Raw genomic sequence first — 18902 nt, 5'->3', positions numbered from 1 at the left:
CACTCTATTTTTTCCCTGCAAACACACTTGGAATAATACAAAATATTTTTTGTATCATTAATATTAATAACATGATATTATATTAATATAATATATAAATAATACATTTTTATAATTAAAAGTGACTTATTATTAAAAATAATATAGGTTTTTTTCAACATCAGATTTCATAACACATAACGTTGCTTGATGAGAACATTGTAAACTCATAATAACAAGGTTCTTCTTTTAAACACATTCCACCGTGTATTACGCTATGACTTGATTTTATGAAGTCATATGACACTGGTCATGTAAATATAACAAACAACACAGGTTTATACCAGGAAATATCAGGTGCTCTGTATACCATATAATGCTTTATTATTTTATGTATACACCCTTATTAATTCAGGATTAATAGGATGTACTGTCTTACTTTATAAATAATAATTCTACATATATGAAAATTGTATATGTTTTATAAGGCATATTGTATACAGGATTTATAGAAAATATAATGGAAAAAAAGAAGAAGAAAAAGAGTACACAAAACAAAAAGAGCAGCATTTTTTCATGGGAAGCCAAACAAAACCCTCGGATGATTCATTGTGGCATAATTTTTGGCCTGTCTGTAGCTAGCTGAGATCAGGCAGACTGATGTATTTTTGAATGATGTTGATGCTGAGTAAAAGACATGGCTGTTTGTGGATTTATTTATTTATCTATCCATTCATCCATCCATCCATCCATCCATCCATCCATCCATCTATCCTCAGTCCATCAGCCTCATTGAGAGAGGCAACCCATCTCGTAGTCTGGAGAATGTATGTCGCTGGGCCTTGGTTCAACAGAAAGAAGACCCAGACCACTCAGAGCACCACGACCATGCCATCTTCCTCACCCGCCAGGGCTTCGGCCCCACGGGCATGCAGGGTAAGTGCCTCTCACACAAGCTATATTAACATTATTAACATCATCTGTTTATATGCATGGGTTAATTCTGCCTGTGCCCAGTGATGTTATCTGTGAAAATAGTCCTGGTTGACATTAACATCCCATTTACAGTACACTACGTTCTCTTATCCAGATGGAAATTTCCAGATGAACATTTCTAACTGTACATGACAGTCTTTTTAAAATATAAAGGTTATATATAAAATATAAAAATAATCTAATCCAAAACTTACATGTACTTTTGAACTCAATCTTATCCATAAAAACAGAACAAATCAATGCACATGTTTGCAGCACTTTTTCCTTCTTACTCATCATTTTAAAACTACTGAATTTAAGGTTAAATAAATGTTAATCCACAAATTAAACACAAGTCACAAATATATTTCACTATTCACAAATGAATACACCCCAATCTGTCTCTCACAGTCTGCAGTTTGTACAAATACAGTTACATTCATAAATACATGGGTTTGGTTTTCATAGATATATCATAATAACACGTGAATGATTCGATCCACAAACACAGATTCTACAATTTACAAATACATTTTAAATTCGAGACTTGGACTTTACTATATACAATGTAATTTTAAACACATGTATTTATTTTCGCATAACATTATGATATATCTATGAAAACCAAACACATGTATTTATGAATGTAACTGTATTTGTACAAACTGCAGACCGTGAGAGACAGATTGGGATGTATTCATTTGTGAATAGTGAAATATATTTGTGACTTGTGTTTAATTTGTGGATTAACATTTATGCATTTGTAAAGTAGTAATTATTTCTCTCCACATTGTTGCAGTTGCCATTAAATGACAAAAGGGAGGGAGAATTCATTTTAAATTGTAATATGTTACACAAGAAATTGATATTAAAAATAATTTATAAAACAATGGGGAAAATATAAAAATATAAACAGATGATACATGTAATTTTTGGTATTATTAATACTTTATATAAAACTATATATAAATGACATTTTATATCAGATTAGCAAAATTACATTGGTACAATAAACAATGTTAATCTTTTTGACACTTAGTCACCATCAATTCCTGGAAGTTGTTAGCCACTTTCTGCTCATGTCCTGAAGATGTTAGTGGACCTATTATTTCCATGGCTTTTTGGCTCTCAGGCTCTTTTGAGTACCTGGCAAAACCCAGCCATTACATGGGCTGAAAACCACAGGCGAACAGGGAATGAGTGAAAGGTACCTTCCCTCTTCCCCCATAACCCAGCACACAAAACACACAAACACTCACAGATCCCTCTTAGACAAGCTATGTGATGTGGCAAGGAAGCAGACTGCACTTGAAAAGGGTGGCGAAAGCACACTTGCATAAAATCAGAGAGGAGAAAAAAAAGGCTGCTTTTGTCTCCAAGGACCGAGTCGCTACTCAATCGGAACGATCATTGAGACCAGAGAGGAAGAATTGCCCTTTTCATGCCTAGTTGACTATGCAGGCTTTTCATGAACTACACCTTTGGCCCAAATATGTTGACACTATTGTCACTATCTTCAAAACCCCTGCTTATCTCAGGGTGGCACAAAACATCTTCTGAGACCCTGACATGTGTCTGCTAAAAACTCATGCCAAGCATAAACACTTCCACTGCCATTCAATAAAAGTGGCCTTAATTCCAACTTGGTAGCAGATAATACTGCAGTCCTATGTAGAGATGTGCTCTGCTGTGGTTAAAGGACGTATGCAATCAAACAGCAGCATGTCAGCGGAGACGCCACCAACAATAATTGCTTTATTACAGGGCCATCTGTCTGCCTCAAATCATTGTTTCATCTTTGGGTTGTACATTGAGCTTGTAATCTGACAAGAAATGAAATAACGTCAGTGTGACATGACTCCCGATCCTCTCATCACAGAGTCAACAAAGGTCTAAGCTTGTGGTATTTATTTGGGCAGCGATGGGCCAATTTGAACAATGTTCACTTCTTGCCAGCTGAGAAAGTCTCATTATTTTCTGCAAACATACGTGAGATTTTGTAAATGTCAAGCAGCCTTTCCCGAACGGATTTCACCAGGACTTTGCTGAGGGTTTCATCCATATTCGGAACACAGTGGGAGCAGATGAAGGTGTTGTTTAGAGTTTTCAAACATATGAAATGAGACAATTGTTCCCTCTAAGCTCTGCTGCTTCTCTTGAGATGCCTGAGTGATACACCAGAGGCTTAGGAGAGCAGAATGCAGATCAATTTAGGCATCCCAGTGCCCATCGAACAAATTGGCACTCGGATGTGATTGCATACATTGCTGTGAATCAAGGCAGTCTGACACTTTCATTTGAAAACACTGGAATCTGCAAGAAATATAGTCATTGCTTCCTTTTTACATGGCTCTTTTGTAGGGGGTTAACTGTAAATGGTGAATTGCCTTTCATTTCTATCCACTTTAACAGACTCCGCTATTCTCTTCTTTTATCAGCTTTTTGCAATGATTCATTAAACCATACAACAAAAAAGTGCTAGTTACTTGTGTAGAAAATGTTCGCAGGAAAATCAGATTTACCGTTTTCCTCCAACAATCATTCAACCAGGCTAAATGTAGCTAAGTATCAGAAGCTAAGAAGTATACCAAATTCATAAACTGTACTTAAAGCTTTCATATTTGAGATATTGGAGAAAATCAAGCTTTACTTGTGCTTCATATTTGAACACATCCACAGATTTTTGTGTCCATCCTGTAAGGATCTGAAAACTAAGTCTAACTAAGATTCTGGTGTTGCCAGAATAGGGCAAAATGTATATCACAGTATTTCTTATTTTGGTCGATACAATATAATTCCGATATCAATATGAACAGTATAAAATCCATTGAAAAACATCCAAGAACAAACAAGAAACATGACATCACCATCAAACATAAACCTATTGGCTTTGTCGATATTAATATTTTTAAACAAAATTTTAAACTGAGTGCGCTGAACTGACGACAGGGCCCTGTAATGAACATCAGTCAGTGACACATGTTTTAAATAATATATGCTGGAATATTAATAATGAGTTTAAAAATCATATCATATATATTGATAGAGAATTGTTGTCCAGCCCTGTGCCAGAACAATGTACTGACCACTCCTTAACCCGGACTGCAACTTTGCTGAACGTGTTTGGGATTGCTTGAATTCTGAGGAGCAGAAAATACAACCAAATTCTAAGACTGAATTTTGGAAGATTTCTTAGTAAAACAAAAAAAAGCAAGTCTCCTTTAACTCAATGCACGCTAGCTATGCTGGATTTGGTTATTCTGTTTATTTTCATTTATTTATTTCTTGGTCAGTGCTTCTTTAAGTTGCATTGCAATGGTAATTATTTGAGACATATTCTATATGTAGTTTTCTTTTCTAAAGACCCTTGGCTACTCAAATATGTCATCATTGAGGTTTAAAGAGTGGAATGTGTCCTAAAGATAGTGGGAAGACAAGCTAAATAGTGAAAAATATTTATATTAAGATATTGAGCCTTCTGACAAAATAAAAAGAGATTGGATTGTGTCTTTTCACGTCATGTCTAGAGTTTGTTGGTCTCTGAGGGCCTTGCATTCTGTGAGGTCTCAGTCTAGGTTTTTCTAATAATAATAAATGCAAAAATACATGAACACATTTTGTTAATGTCCCAGCATGTGTTTAGATTAGCCTTTCTAATAAATCACAGCAATTCAAGCTTCCTGATCACATCCAAACATCATTAGTAAAGGGTTCTGTCTTATCAGATTAATAAAATCAGTAAACACCTGTTTATTATAGGATAATTCTGGCTGAATGATGGTGGCTTGCTGAACGACAGATGGTCGGCACTGATGCCTTATGTTGTATTCTGTAGAGCTTTTTATAAACAATGTTTTATTCATTCAGTTCATGAGTTGTGGAGTTATGCCAATTGGTATTATGTGTAGTCTGTATGCTCAGATCTTCTGTTCAGTGAAATACTTCTGTTGTGTTTTCTGATCTAAGGATATGCTCCAGTCACTGGGATGTGCCATGAAGTCCGGAGCTGCACCCTCAACCATGAGGATGGCTTCTCCTCTGCCTTTGTAGTTGCCCACGAGACCGGACATGTGTAAGTTCACAAACTAGGGCCCTTCAAATGCCCCAGATCGTACAAACCCAGTTCTGAAAAATGTGGCATAGCAGGTGAAGTTCAGATGAAAGCAGAAAACAGTGAGTTTAATGTTTGAACTTGTTCATGAATGAGTGTAAAGCAGCAGCCAGGAGTGAGCCTTGAGTGAGGTTAGCAGAGATGCTTGAAAATCTCCAGCCGTTCAAGTGCAATAAGTGCTGGCAGGGATTTAAAATATTTTACCCTCTACAGCAAGGGTTCTCATCGTGTGGGGGGCTCCTCCTAGGGGGCACAAGTACAGGTCCTGCATATACTTGTACACGTGTGGCATGAGAATAAGAGATTTGAAACTTTTTGAAGAGGCTGCAGTGGAGAATGAGAAACAATTCCTGTTGCTGATTGGCTAAATATATATTATATAATAATATATATATAATAATGTGATTAAAAATGAGAATCTATTATCTGATTGGCTGCAGGTGAAAATTATTGACATGGACCCCTCCTACTGACTCCTCCCACTGGTGCTCATGCCTGCAGTATAGATAAATACACACTCTTACCCAGCTCAGAATTTTTAAAAATGGATTGGTGGTTCAAAAAAAGTGCTAAAAATTAAAATGACTGTAAAGGAATCCACAATCACATCAAGAGCTTTACTAAACATGGTTTTCTCAAATATTTTTTTGTGCAAGGGTTGCTGTAAAGTTGGGGTGTGGTGCACAGGTTTTAAATAGACACACAGAAGGGTGAGTGGGATATATGTATCATCTTGGTGCTAGGATGCTAAGCAGTTTTCAGCTGTTTTTCTTATCAGTTTACATTATTTACAAAGGCGACATTTCTCTGCACCTCTTGCAAAGTATATGTTATTTTCCTTGGGCTTCGGCTCTGAGCTGAAATTTCAGTTTCTGTTACGGGCGGAAAATAAATTGTTATATTAGAAATGTGTTAGGGTCTTTATAATGAGAAAATAACAGCTTGATAAAGTACAAAAGCTTTTACTGGTGGGATCAATGGGGTCCTAAAAAGGTGCTTTCACCACAGACAAATTAATCTCTCACTGGTCAAGTAGCATGCCACTGACTGTATTTGAGTGTTTTATATTTGAATTGATCAGATTTGAGGTTGAGGACACTTTCCAGTTATGAGGATACGGTACATGACCTTGGGGTTTATTCACCTGAGGGAAATGAGGGGGGATGTTCCAAGGTGCAATCTCTATGTACTTATAACATTATTAATATATACCTTCAGCTCAATCGGTTGTGTCAGATTTATTTTATAGATAAGTGTAAAATCTCCTTCCTCACTAGAGCTCCTAGCTCATGGCTATTGAACATTTAGCAAGGGTTCATAATGGAAGAGGACCCACGCAGATTAGTCACTGAATCAATGCCTTTCTCCCCATATTTCACCCTGAGCACATCTTAAAGAGCTTTACTCTTTCTCACATTTCTTTCCTTCCTTCTCTTCCTCTGTTTACCCCGCACACCAGACAGAGAATGGTAAAGTCCTCCATTAGTCTGTCATCTAAAGTGTTTTCACCAGCCACCTGCTTCCTCCTTCCCCAGGGCTGGAATTAGCTGCCGTTAATATTAAGGACATTTATTTAATTCTCAACAGAAAAAAAAAGAAACATCACTTTGTTGGTTTCTAGACAACAATCACTCAGAGAAACTACATCAAGTCATTGAGTTCCTTTCTGTACTGCAACATGAGCTGAGGCACATATGTACATTTTTTTTTGTGAAACTGAGATCATTTAGGTTTCTTTTCTGTTCTTTGATGAGAAAATTGATTTTTCTGGCAGTGATTTGAAGTGAGAAATGAGGAAGCACATACATTAGAGACAATGGCCTTTATTTATCAACACTGTGTTTGTTCAAATCTAACAAGAATAGTCAGGGAAAGTGTTTTGTTTTCTAGTTTATTTTTACCCAAAATAGTCATTGGATTCTCCACCCATTAGCTGGATCTCCACCCAGTCAGACAGGCCTGCCAATCTGGGAGTCTTCTCTGCTGCTCCTATTTCTTCTGTTCGAGTTTTGCCAGTACAGTGCTTAGACCGTTTAGAGACTTGAAAGAACTACATTATATATTTACCTTAAGATTAAATCTTTGAAATCATGGTGATGTCCACTGACCTGTATTATGGAGAACAGGGCCTCTGCCGTTGCTACTCTGGGTTTCTCACTGCAGAAATACACTGTGTAACTTTTGGAGAATGGTAGGAATCCCCCACCTTCCTTCTCCCGATTTACTTATGTACATTGCTGTAAAGAACTACACTAGTAGAAAACCCAAATCTTACCTAGCATTCCTTTAAACAGTCGGCAGTCAGAACAGTGATACCGTATGAAGGTGTAACTGGGTAGTTAATGTTCTCCTCCAAGTGTGTTGAGCTTTGTGGTGTTTCCTGCAGTTTGAAAAGAAGTTGTGGCTGGATTTTTGTGTTAGAGGAAGCTCATCCTAGCCTTCATCCTCCTAGTATACTAGTACTGATTGATTGGGAGAGACCTCTGAATGGATGGAATTGGTAATGACTAAAACTTGTGGTGATATTTTACTGAAATAATTATGTTATGGTGCACACATCTTGAAAATGCTTGAAGATATTAAACAGTAGAACCAAAGCCAGAAATACCTGAGCACATTCTCTGTCCTCTCTGCAGACTAGGCATGGAGCATGATGGACAGGGCAATCGCTGTGGAGATGAGACCACCATGGGGAGTGTCATGGCTCCTTTGGTTCAGGCAGCTTTCCACCGCTATCACTGGTCCATGTGCAGTGGACAAGAACTGAAGAGACACATAAAGTGAGTCGAATCTTTTTCTCTCTCTCTTTCTTTCTCTCTCACACCCAGTCTCTCTCTCTCTCTCTTTCCCTCTCTCTCTCTGTCTCTCTCTCTCTCTCTCTCTCTGTCTCTCTCTCTCACTCACCCCCCCCACTCTCTCTCTCTCTCTCTCTCACCCCCAAAGTCTCTTTCTCCCTCTCTCTCTCACTCACCCCCACAGTCTCTCTCTCTCTCTCTCTCTCTCTGTCTCTCTCTCTGTCTTTCTCTCTCTCTCACTCACCCCCACTCTTTCTCTCTCTCTCTCTCTCTCTCTCTCTCTCTCTCTCACCCCCACAGTCCCTCTCTCTCTCGCTCTCTCTCTCTCACTCACCCCCACAGTCTCTCTCTCTCTCTCTCTTTCTCTCTCTATCTCGCTCTCTCTCTCTCACCCCCACAGTCTCTCTCTCTCTTTCCCTCTCTCTCTATCTCTCTCTCTCTCTCTCACCCCCAAAGTCACTTTCTCCCTCTCTCTCGTGCTCTCTCTCTCACACTCACCCCCACAGTCTCTCTCTTTCACTCACCCCCACTCTTTCTCTCTCTCTCTCTCTCTCTCTCACCCCCACAGTCTCTCTCTCCCTCTCTCTCTTTCTCTCTCACTCACCCCCACAGTGTCTCTCTCTCTCTCTCTCTCTCTCTCTCTCTCGTCTTTAATTGCTTGGTATTCTTTCATCTTAACTATCACTAAATAAATGTAAACCAATGTATATTATGCATTTTAGGTGTTGTCAGGTGAGGAGTTACAAACTGGTGGTCTGTGCAAGAGTGGGCAAATATATATGATTGTGATTGTGTGTGCCAATTTTTCCCATATAGGATTTAAAAAAATAATATAAGTGCATTGACTTTTGGAATGTCTGTAAAAGTAAATTAGGGGGATATTTTTTACTAATATGCTAAAATTTAAATGAAGATAAAAACCTTTAGACTGACATTCAATTAACCTCTTGTTCCTATGCATTTCTGTACAATACCCTGGTTGTTGTTATGCACAATTTCTGTAAAATATTGTGAAAGTTTACTGTGGCTGTTTATAATCATAATGACAACACATCTTCGTATCGCCCACGTAGAGGTCTCTGAATGTTAAAGGAGGTTTATTTTAGTTTAACACTGTTACTACTACTCTTTAATAAGCAATTATCAAGTGTATAAAAAACTTTATTCAGTCTTTGTTAAGTGTAAATTACTCTGAAATGGAAGTAGAGAGATGCTTAAACTGTCAGACACTGAATTATCAAAAACCATTTAAGAAAGAAATAACTCCAATAAAAAGCCATTAAAGTTAAAACAAACCAGTGAAAAACAAACCAGAAAGTGATGTTTAGTTCAACACATTTTCTAACTTTTAATCATTTTTTCCCAATTAGCTGCACAAGGCTAATTAGAAAGAAATTGAATCATTACTAAATGTCACAGTGTATTTACTAAGTCAAGCCCAAAGTTAGATTATGTGATTAAACAGAGTTGAAAGCTCAGTCAGCTCAATGTTGGAATAGGTACAGTGGTCCATCCACAGATTAAACAAAAATACAGGCGATAAAGTATGTCTGACTACTTTCTAACAACCGTTTCCTAATGTGTCCTTCTATGATGTTTTATCCTGGATTTGAAGCACTGACTCTTGTGGTAAAATTCAAAGCTAATAATGTTTTGTTCAACACCCAGAAAAGACTAATCAGTACTAATCAGTTTGGAATACAAGAATATTGTTCATTAATCTTAATGTTTATCATAGTGTAACTACTGTTTTTTGTCACCACTTTGAAACTAATTAAAGTTTGCGACACTTTAAAAGGTCAGTTGCGAGGAGAATAAATTATTAGCATCATTGTTTATTTATCTAACTTTTTTTCAGATGTGTTCATTTGATCATTTCGAAACAAATGTTTTGTTCTCCCTATCCCTCTGTTCTGATTCTGCATATGAGTCAGTCAGTATTTTCACAGCTGTTTTGTGTTGCTAGTAATCAACCATCCCTGTTGTGTCTGGAGCTTAGCTTTTGTTTGGTGTCAGGTTCAGCTCAATGGTATAATTTTAATGAACTCCACACAGTGCTTCCTTACGTTGGGGCTTTGCCAAAACTACAGACAGAATGCCATACATATATTCACTCTACTGCACAAGTCAGCCAAATGAAGTGATTTCTTGGGCTCTGGAGATAATATGATGAAAGGTTTTATGACAAAGCTCTGAATTCCCAAATGAAGTAAGTACACCATCTGCAATTTTACGTTTTCACTGATTTTTCTGCAAGTTTTTGTGGAAGGTTTTCATTTTTTACTGATTGAAACATATTATTTCCATTGAAAATGTTTAAATGTGGCAAAGTTAGTGGTCCTGAATGTAATGTATTTATGCTTAATGTTAAGTTTATTTAATCCTGTGGAAATGGGGCGGCAACTTGGCGCAGCAGGTAGTGTCGCAGTCTCACAGCTCCAGGGACCTGGAGGTTGTGGGTTCGATTCCCGCTCCGTGTCCGGGTGGGTTTCCTCCAGATGCTCCGGGTTCCTCCCACAGTCCAAAAACACACGTTGGTAGGGTGAATGTGTGAGTGTGTTGCCCTGTGAAGGACTGGCGCCCCCTCCAGGGTGTATTCCTGCCTTGCGCCCAATGAATCCAGGGAGTCTCTGGACCCACCGTGACCCTGAATTGGATAAGCAGTTACAGATAATGGATGGATGGAAGCTGTCATTTTTAACACTATGCAACAGTTACCATAAAATGATTAAAGAGCAGGAAAATATTCGAATTAATATTATATGTTACACAAAATCAATTAATACTGTAAACAAAAATGTTTTACTCCATACTCAATACTGTTGCATTGCTAATCTTGATGAGCTACCTTGATTTAAAGGAAACTAGGTAAGATCATTGAAGCATCACTATAATTTTTAAACTGTATTTTTAACATAAAAATGTAGTTCCTTTAAAGTATCACACTGTAGACTCCTTATTGTAGGTTCCTGTAAACTGGTGTTTGTAAGACAATCAATGATGGGTTTTCATTTGGTGGGATTTGTTCTTTTGTTTTCTTCTGGGACAGGATCAACAGGATTGGCTGATATTCAATTGCATTTTTGAAAATGTAGTTACACTACATATCTGTACCAGAGTCAGATTTCATTTTCCTAAAATAATGCTCTGATATAGTCTTTAGTCTTTATTTAGAGCATCTTTGCATATGACCTCCCATGAACATCAGAATCCAATAGGCAGCGCATCCGTGCATTGCTCTGTCGTAGGAGTCATGGGTCACAGCTATAATACTGTCCTGTTGCTAGGCCAACTGTCTAGCAGGCCAATGTGCAGTATATTCACTAGACATTTTATTAGGAACACTGTTGTAACACTAGGTAAGACCCCTTTGCTCTCAGCGTGAATTCTTCATGGGATGAATGCAGCAAGGTGCTGGACACATTCCTCAGAGATCCTGGTCCACGTTGAAATGATTGCATCATTCATTTGCTCCAATTCCATCTCCAATTCTACCACATCCCAGGGGCGCTTTATTAGATTCACATCTGGTTACTTTGGATGGTACTGAAGTAGATTGGACACATTATGTTCTTGGCATCAGTTTGAGATGACTTGTGCCATGTGACAAATAGCATTGCATCATGCCAGAAGTAGCCAATAGATGGGCTGATTTCTGCAGCTAGAAGTCGACAGGAGGTCACAGTGGGCTCTCTCTGGGTGGGTAGCGTATCCCTCCCCCTCCCTGATCACTCAGGGTCATGCCAGCCTGTGCTGTCGTCTGTTAGCTAACATAACAGATCTAGGCAGTTTGTCTAATCCTTGAAGCATGTTGCGCTGTCCAGTGACATTGCGTTGGTGGCAGTCTGAAAAGATGTGGCAGGCTTCACATGTCTTGGAGGAAACAGCATGAAATTGGGGCCATACAGAGATGTTCAGCAACAATATAAAGTTAGCCTGTGGCATTCAAAAAAATGTACAATTAGTACTTGGTTCCACTGTTGCCTCAGATTGTGTAAGACTTTCCATCCAACAACTGAATACCCTGGAGACTGTTATATGTGAAAATCCCAGGTGACCCATGAGTACAGCAGTTTCTGAAATGCACAAAATACCCCACCTGGCACCCACGGCACAATCCTGTTATCAGCAACCAGGACATTGGCATAGTCACGTAGATTTTCCTCCCAGTTGTTATGTTTATTCTGAATATTAAGTGAAGCTCTTGACATATGTTTATATGATTTCATGCGCTGTGCTGCTGCCCTGTGTTTGGCAGTTTGGGTAAACATGCGACTGAGCAGGTGTGCAGGTGTTTAGAAAATCAGCTTTCTAATCACATACATTTGTTACAAACATTAGATAGAAAGTAGTGTCTATTTATGACCATAATCTCATAGGACGCGAACGGTGGTTGAGTTGGACTTAACTGAAAATGCCTCACATTCACTTTGTGTTCAATAAGAAACTTCCATACCTCAAGTGTTGCATTAGTAAAGATATTTTGCATGCATAATTCATCAATTTATTGATTCATTCATATATATTCCGTAACCATTTCACCATGTTCAGGGTCTCTAAGTCCAGAGCCTACCCAGAATCATTGAGTGCAAGGCTGCATCTGTAATTGTATCCAGGTGTCAGGACCGGTCGGACTGATGGAGGCAGACGCAAATAACACAAACTTTATTTAAACAAAAGATAACAAACAGATACTCAAACTGAAGACCTGGACAGAAAGACTTTACAGGGAGAGCTAAACAGACAAACCTAAACAGAGGAAACTACGCAGATAGAGAGAGCTAAAGAGACTAACCTTGACAAAGAGAGCTAAACAGAGACCTAGAGAGACAGATACAAACCTAAACTGGGAGACAGATACATACAGACCTAGATAGGGAGAGCTGAACAGACTAATAGAGAGAAACAGACAAACCAAACAACTATATAAAGAACAAGGAAGGAAAAGTCAGACCAGACTGATATACAAAGGGAAGAGCCATGAATGTCGAACTAAGAGGCACAGACACAAAATAACTTAAATAGACACAAGAACACCTGAGTCAAATAACGAGGGGGCAGGATTACAAAGGAGACACAGATGGAGACACTGACAAGAGGGTGGAGCGAAGGCGGGACTGGGGAGGAGACAGGAACCATAATAAACAGAACCATGTGCAAGAGCACATGGTGGGGAAAACAGACACATGACAGGACCAAGGCGTGACACCAGGATATTACATCTGGTAGACTTCACTAGACTGGCTAAATTAAAAAAGTTACTTTTGTTTTTATGCCCAATGTTTCAGGTTTTATGTCTCTCAAGTGAAAACCTTTTATTAAAAAATCAGTGTTTTGGACAAAACCACCAAAACAAGTTAGATTATATCCAAAACGATTGGAAATGTCATTATCATCTGTAAAACTGTATCAACCCTGGGTATGTTCCTGGTTATTTTCTAATGTTTTCAGATGTTTACTTCTTATTTTACCTCGCACGGTAACTGCCTAAACTAAGGTCTTTCCCTCTTTTAGTTTGAAAAAAAAAGCTTCTTCAATGGTTTAAGGCTTAAGTAGTAGCTAATGAATGTTGAAGCTTCTAAACACTTCAGAAATCATCCAAGTGCTGGTATTTGCAGCTGCATCACTAATTAATGAAAGTGAACCAGCTCTGCAAATGCCCTCGTAGACACGTTTCACCCATGATGATGTTTGCTTTGGATAATGAGCTTCTGTTTTCTCTTTTTCTTAATTGTAATGTGGGACGTAGGTTTACCCATGCATTAACGACCCTGGTTTGGTTATTTTTGAAGTCTGATGTGAAGTGTTTTTTTTTTTTGTACAAGTATTTTTCTTGAGTATCTTAAGAGGTCTTCCACAATGTCTTTAAAGCCTGCTGCTTTTAACCAACTGGACTTGTGCAGTAGATTTACTTGGTTTAATAGCACTTTACCATACAGTATTCATAAGGCTTCACAACACTTACAGAAGGATTTAATGTCAAGTGACATAAACCTACATAAATATTCAAGCAAGTTTTAATTGTCATTAAATTCTCTGAGCTGTGAAATTGTGTTTTGGTAGTATTTTATGCACTACGGTTTGAGGAAAAAGTCTCATTTAAGTTGTTTAATGTTCACGTTTTCTTTGCTGCTGAAATATAAGCTTTTATTAGCTTCAAGATCATTTTGGAAAAGCGTTGGTACAATTTTGAAAGAAAATGTGATCTTAATTGGTACTGAGGTATTCAGTAGTTAATAGTTTTAGTGTAATAGCTTAATCCTGTGGCACTTTACACCATCCATTCTTGGAGATGTATTCAGGCAATATTTAAAACTGTTATGTATCATACATTCCTTCGTGGCCTTCAGCAGGTGATTTTAATAAACCTTGCAAATTGAGGTCATATTCATTGGAGATCACAGGCTTTGGATGATTCACTAGGTGATTCTGGGTGGACTTTGCTGAATAACACTCAAGTATTTGAATAAATGAATCTATTGCTGCGCAGCAGAGGTCAGTGCTTCATCGGAAAAAGGATCATAGGATGCAAATTACCCACAGAGTTTCAGAGTTTGTTCAATCATGAATTAATTGTATGAGAGAAATGCAGTTTAGATTCAGAATTCAGTTTTTTCTCCAGGTTCAAGTGTGTGGACTTTCAACACAAAAACTGTCACTGAGGCCAGTGTACAATCAATTCATCAATTTATTTTTCAATGCACACTAAGCACAATCAGTGCATTGTTTTAGAACTGGGGCATGTTGCTCAAGTATTATTGATCTTTTCATTGCAGGGTTAGATTTAATTTAAATGATTTTTGTTTGTTGTCATTGTCAAACTTCAACCATCAACCATAACATTATGATCACCTCATATTTCACTGTCCATAGTTCTACATTTTGTAGCTCTACAATTACAGACTGTAGCCCGTCTGCTGCATTTAATACATTGTTAGCCCCTTTTCACCCTGTTCTTTAGTGGTCAGAACTTCCACAGGACCACCACAGAGCAGGTATGTGGTGGATCATTCTCAGGGCTGCAGTTACGTTGACATGGTGGTAGTGTGCTAGTGTGTGTAGTATGCGTGGATCAGACACAACAGGGCTGCTGGAGTTTTAAAACATTATGTCTACTCACTGTGCACTCTATTAAAGACTCCCTTTGTTAGTCCACCTTGTAGTCAAAGAATGTGGCTCATCTGTTGCTGTAAATTTTGTGTCGTTTGGTGGACTGATTAAAGGATTTTGTTATTGTGGTTTATTACTTTGCAGCTATGATTATTTTAGGCCTTTGAAGCTCAGTTAAGGAGCCATTACTCTGATCCAGGTCAAGCTCAGGTCAAGCTGAATATTACATTCCACTCCGCCGTGGCCTCACTGACCTCTGAACAGAAGAGGGGGGTAATTTTAACTGAATTAAACTTCAATGGCTATTGATTTGATCATCAGTCTTTTTAACAGTGGGTATTTCTCTGTACTGGATATCTTCTCCATTGAAAGATTGCATGTATAAAGCATAGTTTAATAGTATCCTCCATCAGTTTTATGTTTTTTTTATGTTAGTTGCAAATGCTAACAATGTAATACTTATTGGATGTTGACAGTTCTCTAACTGTACAAACAGTTATTTAAATAATATTCTCACTGTTCTTAGACTTGCTTTACAGTTTTTATTGGAAGAAGTTACAGTATATGCACTAAATCTTACAACATCTTAGCATCACGTTTTGCCTATAATCAACTCAATAACAGCACAATTATTTTGGCAATATTCCAAAAACATTGGTCACACAGTAATATATCAGATCAGATTATTGTGTTACTGTTTTTTTGTTTTGTGCGGCACAGTGGCACAGCAGCTAGCTCGAGGGACCTTGAGGGTATGGGTCAAGTTCCGCTCCTGGTGCCTGTCTGTGAGGAGTGTGGTGTGTTCTCCCTGTGTCTGCGTGGGTTTCCTCCGGGTGACTGTCTGTGAGGAGTGTGGTGTGTCCTCCCTGTGTCTGCGTGGGTTTCCTCCGGGTGCCTGTCTGTGAGGAGTGTGGTGTGTTCTCCCTGTGTCTGCGTGGGTTTCCTCCGGGTGCCTGTCTGTGAGGAGTGTGGTGTGTTCTCCCTGTGTCTGCGTGAGTTTCCTCCAGGTGACTGTCTGTGAGGAGTGTGGTGTGTTCTCCCAGTGTCTGTGTGGGTTTCCTCCAGGTGCCTGTCTGTGAGGAGTGTGGTGTGTTCTCTCTGTGTCTGCGTGGGTTTCCTCCGGGTGCCTGTCTGTGAGGAGTGTGGTGTGTTCTCCCTGTGTCTGCGTGGGTTTCCTCCGGGTGACTGTCTGTGAGGAGTGTGGTGTGTTCTCCCTGTGTCTGCGTGGGTTTCCTCCGGGTGACTGTCTGTGAGGACTGTGGTGTGTTCTCCCTGTGTCTGCGTGGGTTTCCTCCGGGTGACTGTCTGTGAGGACTGTGGTGTGTTCTCCCTGTGTCCGCGTGGGTTTCCTCCAGGTGCTCCGGTTTCCTCCGGGTGACTGTCTGTGAGGAGTGTGGTGTGTTCTCCCTGTGTCCGCGTGGGTTTCCTCCAGGTGCTCCGGTTTCCTCCCACAGTCCAAAAACACACATTGATAGGTGAATTGTCCGTAGGTGTGTGTGAATGTGTGTTTTTCTGTGTGGGTGTCACCCTGTGAAGGACTGGCACTCCCTCCAGGGTGTGTTCCTGCCTTGTGCCCAGTGATTTCTTGTAGGCTCCAGACCCACCGCGATCCTGAATTGGATAAGAGGTTACAGACAATGACTGAATTAATGTTTTTTGTATTTTTATTTTTTTACTTAACGGAAACTCTGTAACTGGATTTTTCAGCACAGTTCCATTTGCTCTGGATAAATACAAACTTTGCTGAAAGTAAACACTAAACCCTACACCTGTGGAAAATGACAGAGGAACACACTGTGTGCATTTTGATTTTGTAAATAAGGGAAGTGTGGTGGATTTTTTCTCATGTGAATTACAACGTATTGATAGTGAGTGACCAAGGAGGACCAAGGAGTTTTCATCGTCAGTACAATTTGAAAGTGTTTTAAACAGATTATTGCCAAATCATTCTTAAGATCCTGTCATGGTTCTCCACAGGTCCTATACCTGTCTCCTGGACGATCCCTTCAAGCATGACTGGCCACAGCTCCCTGAACTGCCTGGTATCAACTACTCTATGGATGAGCAGTGTCGCTTCGATTTTGGGGTTGGATACAAAATCTGCACATCAGTAAGTGTAGCTGTGTGCTTTATTTCATCAACACATTTGCAATATTTTGATTGGTTTATTTATGCCAAGTTCCTGTAAAACTATGCTTGACTGAATGAGTGAAGTCCTTCAAGCTTCTTTAAGAAAGCTGTGTAGGCAGAAACACATGAAATGTTTTTTCAGCATTTTATTCCATCAAAATCTTCATCTGCCAAAGTCTTCTGAAAAGGAAATACATCCATAATACATCAGTTTTCAGAGCGCAATGACATTAATATTCAGCTTTTCATATTATCACCATAACCACACTTTTGTGCTGATGCACTTCTTCCTCTTAAGTACGGATCTACTCTTCTTGTTAAAAGAACACAAATGCAGAATCATTGAAAAGAAATATGAACAAATAGCCCTTTTCCCTGTGGTAATTTCCCTGACCTAAACATTCACTTGGCCAAGTGACAGAGGTACTTCATATTTAAAAAAACACAACTAAGAGATTCACGTTCATTTATTTGATGTACTGTTTGAGTTCCCAAGTAACCGAATAGCTTTAAAATGTCGACTTGCACTAAAGCTCGCTGTCTATTATAGGCAATTCCTAATAGAATACTAACACAATAAATCATATGCGTCAATTCTATAAAGCAAACTTAATTTAAAACATAAACATAAAACCACATGCAATATAGGAAAAGACGATAAAGTGATTGAAAAGATGAAAATATTGATGTTCATGATTTATCGATTCCCGCTTCGGGAACCAACCGGCAGTTGGTGTGTTTTCCCTGTGTCCACGTGGATTTCCTCCGGGTGCGCCGGTTTCTTCCCACAGTCCAAAAAAACATGTTGGTAGGTGGACTGACGACTCAAAGGTGTCCGCAGATGTGAGTGTGTGAGTGAATGTGTGTGCGTGTGTGTGTCTGCGTTGCCCTATGAAGGACTGGCGCCCCCTCCAGGGTGTATTCCCGCCTTGCACCCAATGATTCCAGGTAGGCTCTGGACCCACGGCGACCCTGAATTGGATAAGCGCTTATATGAATCTGTCTTCACAGCACTTACTAAATATTTATGAAGCATTTATATGGCATCAGTAAGACCTGGCATAATCTATTATAATACATAATGTGGTTTAATTATAATTACAGGCATAACACTTAAGATCACTAAAGATCCCTTAAGAAAATAGTGTATATGAATTTACATGATCATAAGAACACCATTAATCTTGTTACAGTGTGCTGCAGACTTTTATTTATTTATTTTTATTTTTTTCATGAAACCTGACATTAAGCCCAATACACTTCTTTATGAAAATGTAAATAAACATTTAAATTAAATTAACAGCAATAGAGGCTTATGTCATGTGTTAAGGCACTGCATACACCATATAAGACCTTAAAAACCCTAAAGCATTAGAAATACAGGGATGTGTCCAGAAACCTTGAAGTTACTGTTTTTTCCTACCAATCCTCCTCCTCTCCCCTGTCACCTGGAAACAGATTTAGAGACGCCATCATCCTGGCCTTCCAAATACTGAAATAGATTTCCACTGGAGGACACGAGTATATTGTTGGTGTCCAATTAAAAACGGTATCTCTGTGGATTTTTTTTTTTACATCATTTGACAAGGCAGCTGTCCTTTATATTGCGTGATGTAATTTTGATGATGAAATGACCAACAGAAATGCCCCAAGATGACCTGGAACGAAATCTCTTTTACATTCAATTCCATTGAAAGTTAAGAAGGTTTTCCCTTCTCCTGTAAAGTTATTATTTTGGGAGATACATTTTTTAAAAACTGGAGAGCGATGATATGCTACCCAGGAAGACGTTACTGTGTGCA

General features: G+C 38.8%; 1 protein-coding gene across 1 annotated transcript in view; it reads left to right on the top strand.

Moving 5' to 3' along the window:
• LOC136678630 (A disintegrin and metalloproteinase with thrombospondin motifs 3-like) overlaps nt 1–18902 on the top strand; it is a 135929-nt gene that overhangs the window by 55440 nt on the left and 61587 nt on the right. Inside the window, exons 7-10 of the mRNA XM_066656695.1 lie at nt 759–915; nt 4921–5026; nt 7702–7845; nt 16948–17080. Of these exons, the coding sequence (XP_066512792.1) occupies nt 759–915; nt 4921–5026; nt 7702–7845; nt 16948–17080 (540 nt within the window). The remainder of the gene's footprint in view (nt 1–758; nt 916–4920; nt 5027–7701; nt 7846–16947; nt 17081–18902) is intronic.

Source organism: Hoplias malabaricus, chromosome Y, assembly GCF_029633855.1.
Source record: "Hoplias malabaricus isolate fHopMal1 chromosome Y, fHopMal1.hap1, whole genome shotgun sequence".
Lineage (NCBI taxonomy): Eukaryota > Metazoa > Chordata > Actinopteri > Characiformes > Erythrinidae > Hoplias > Hoplias malabaricus.
Note: the sequence above shows the minus strand (reverse complement) of the source record. Positions and strands in the feature narration are given on the sequence as shown.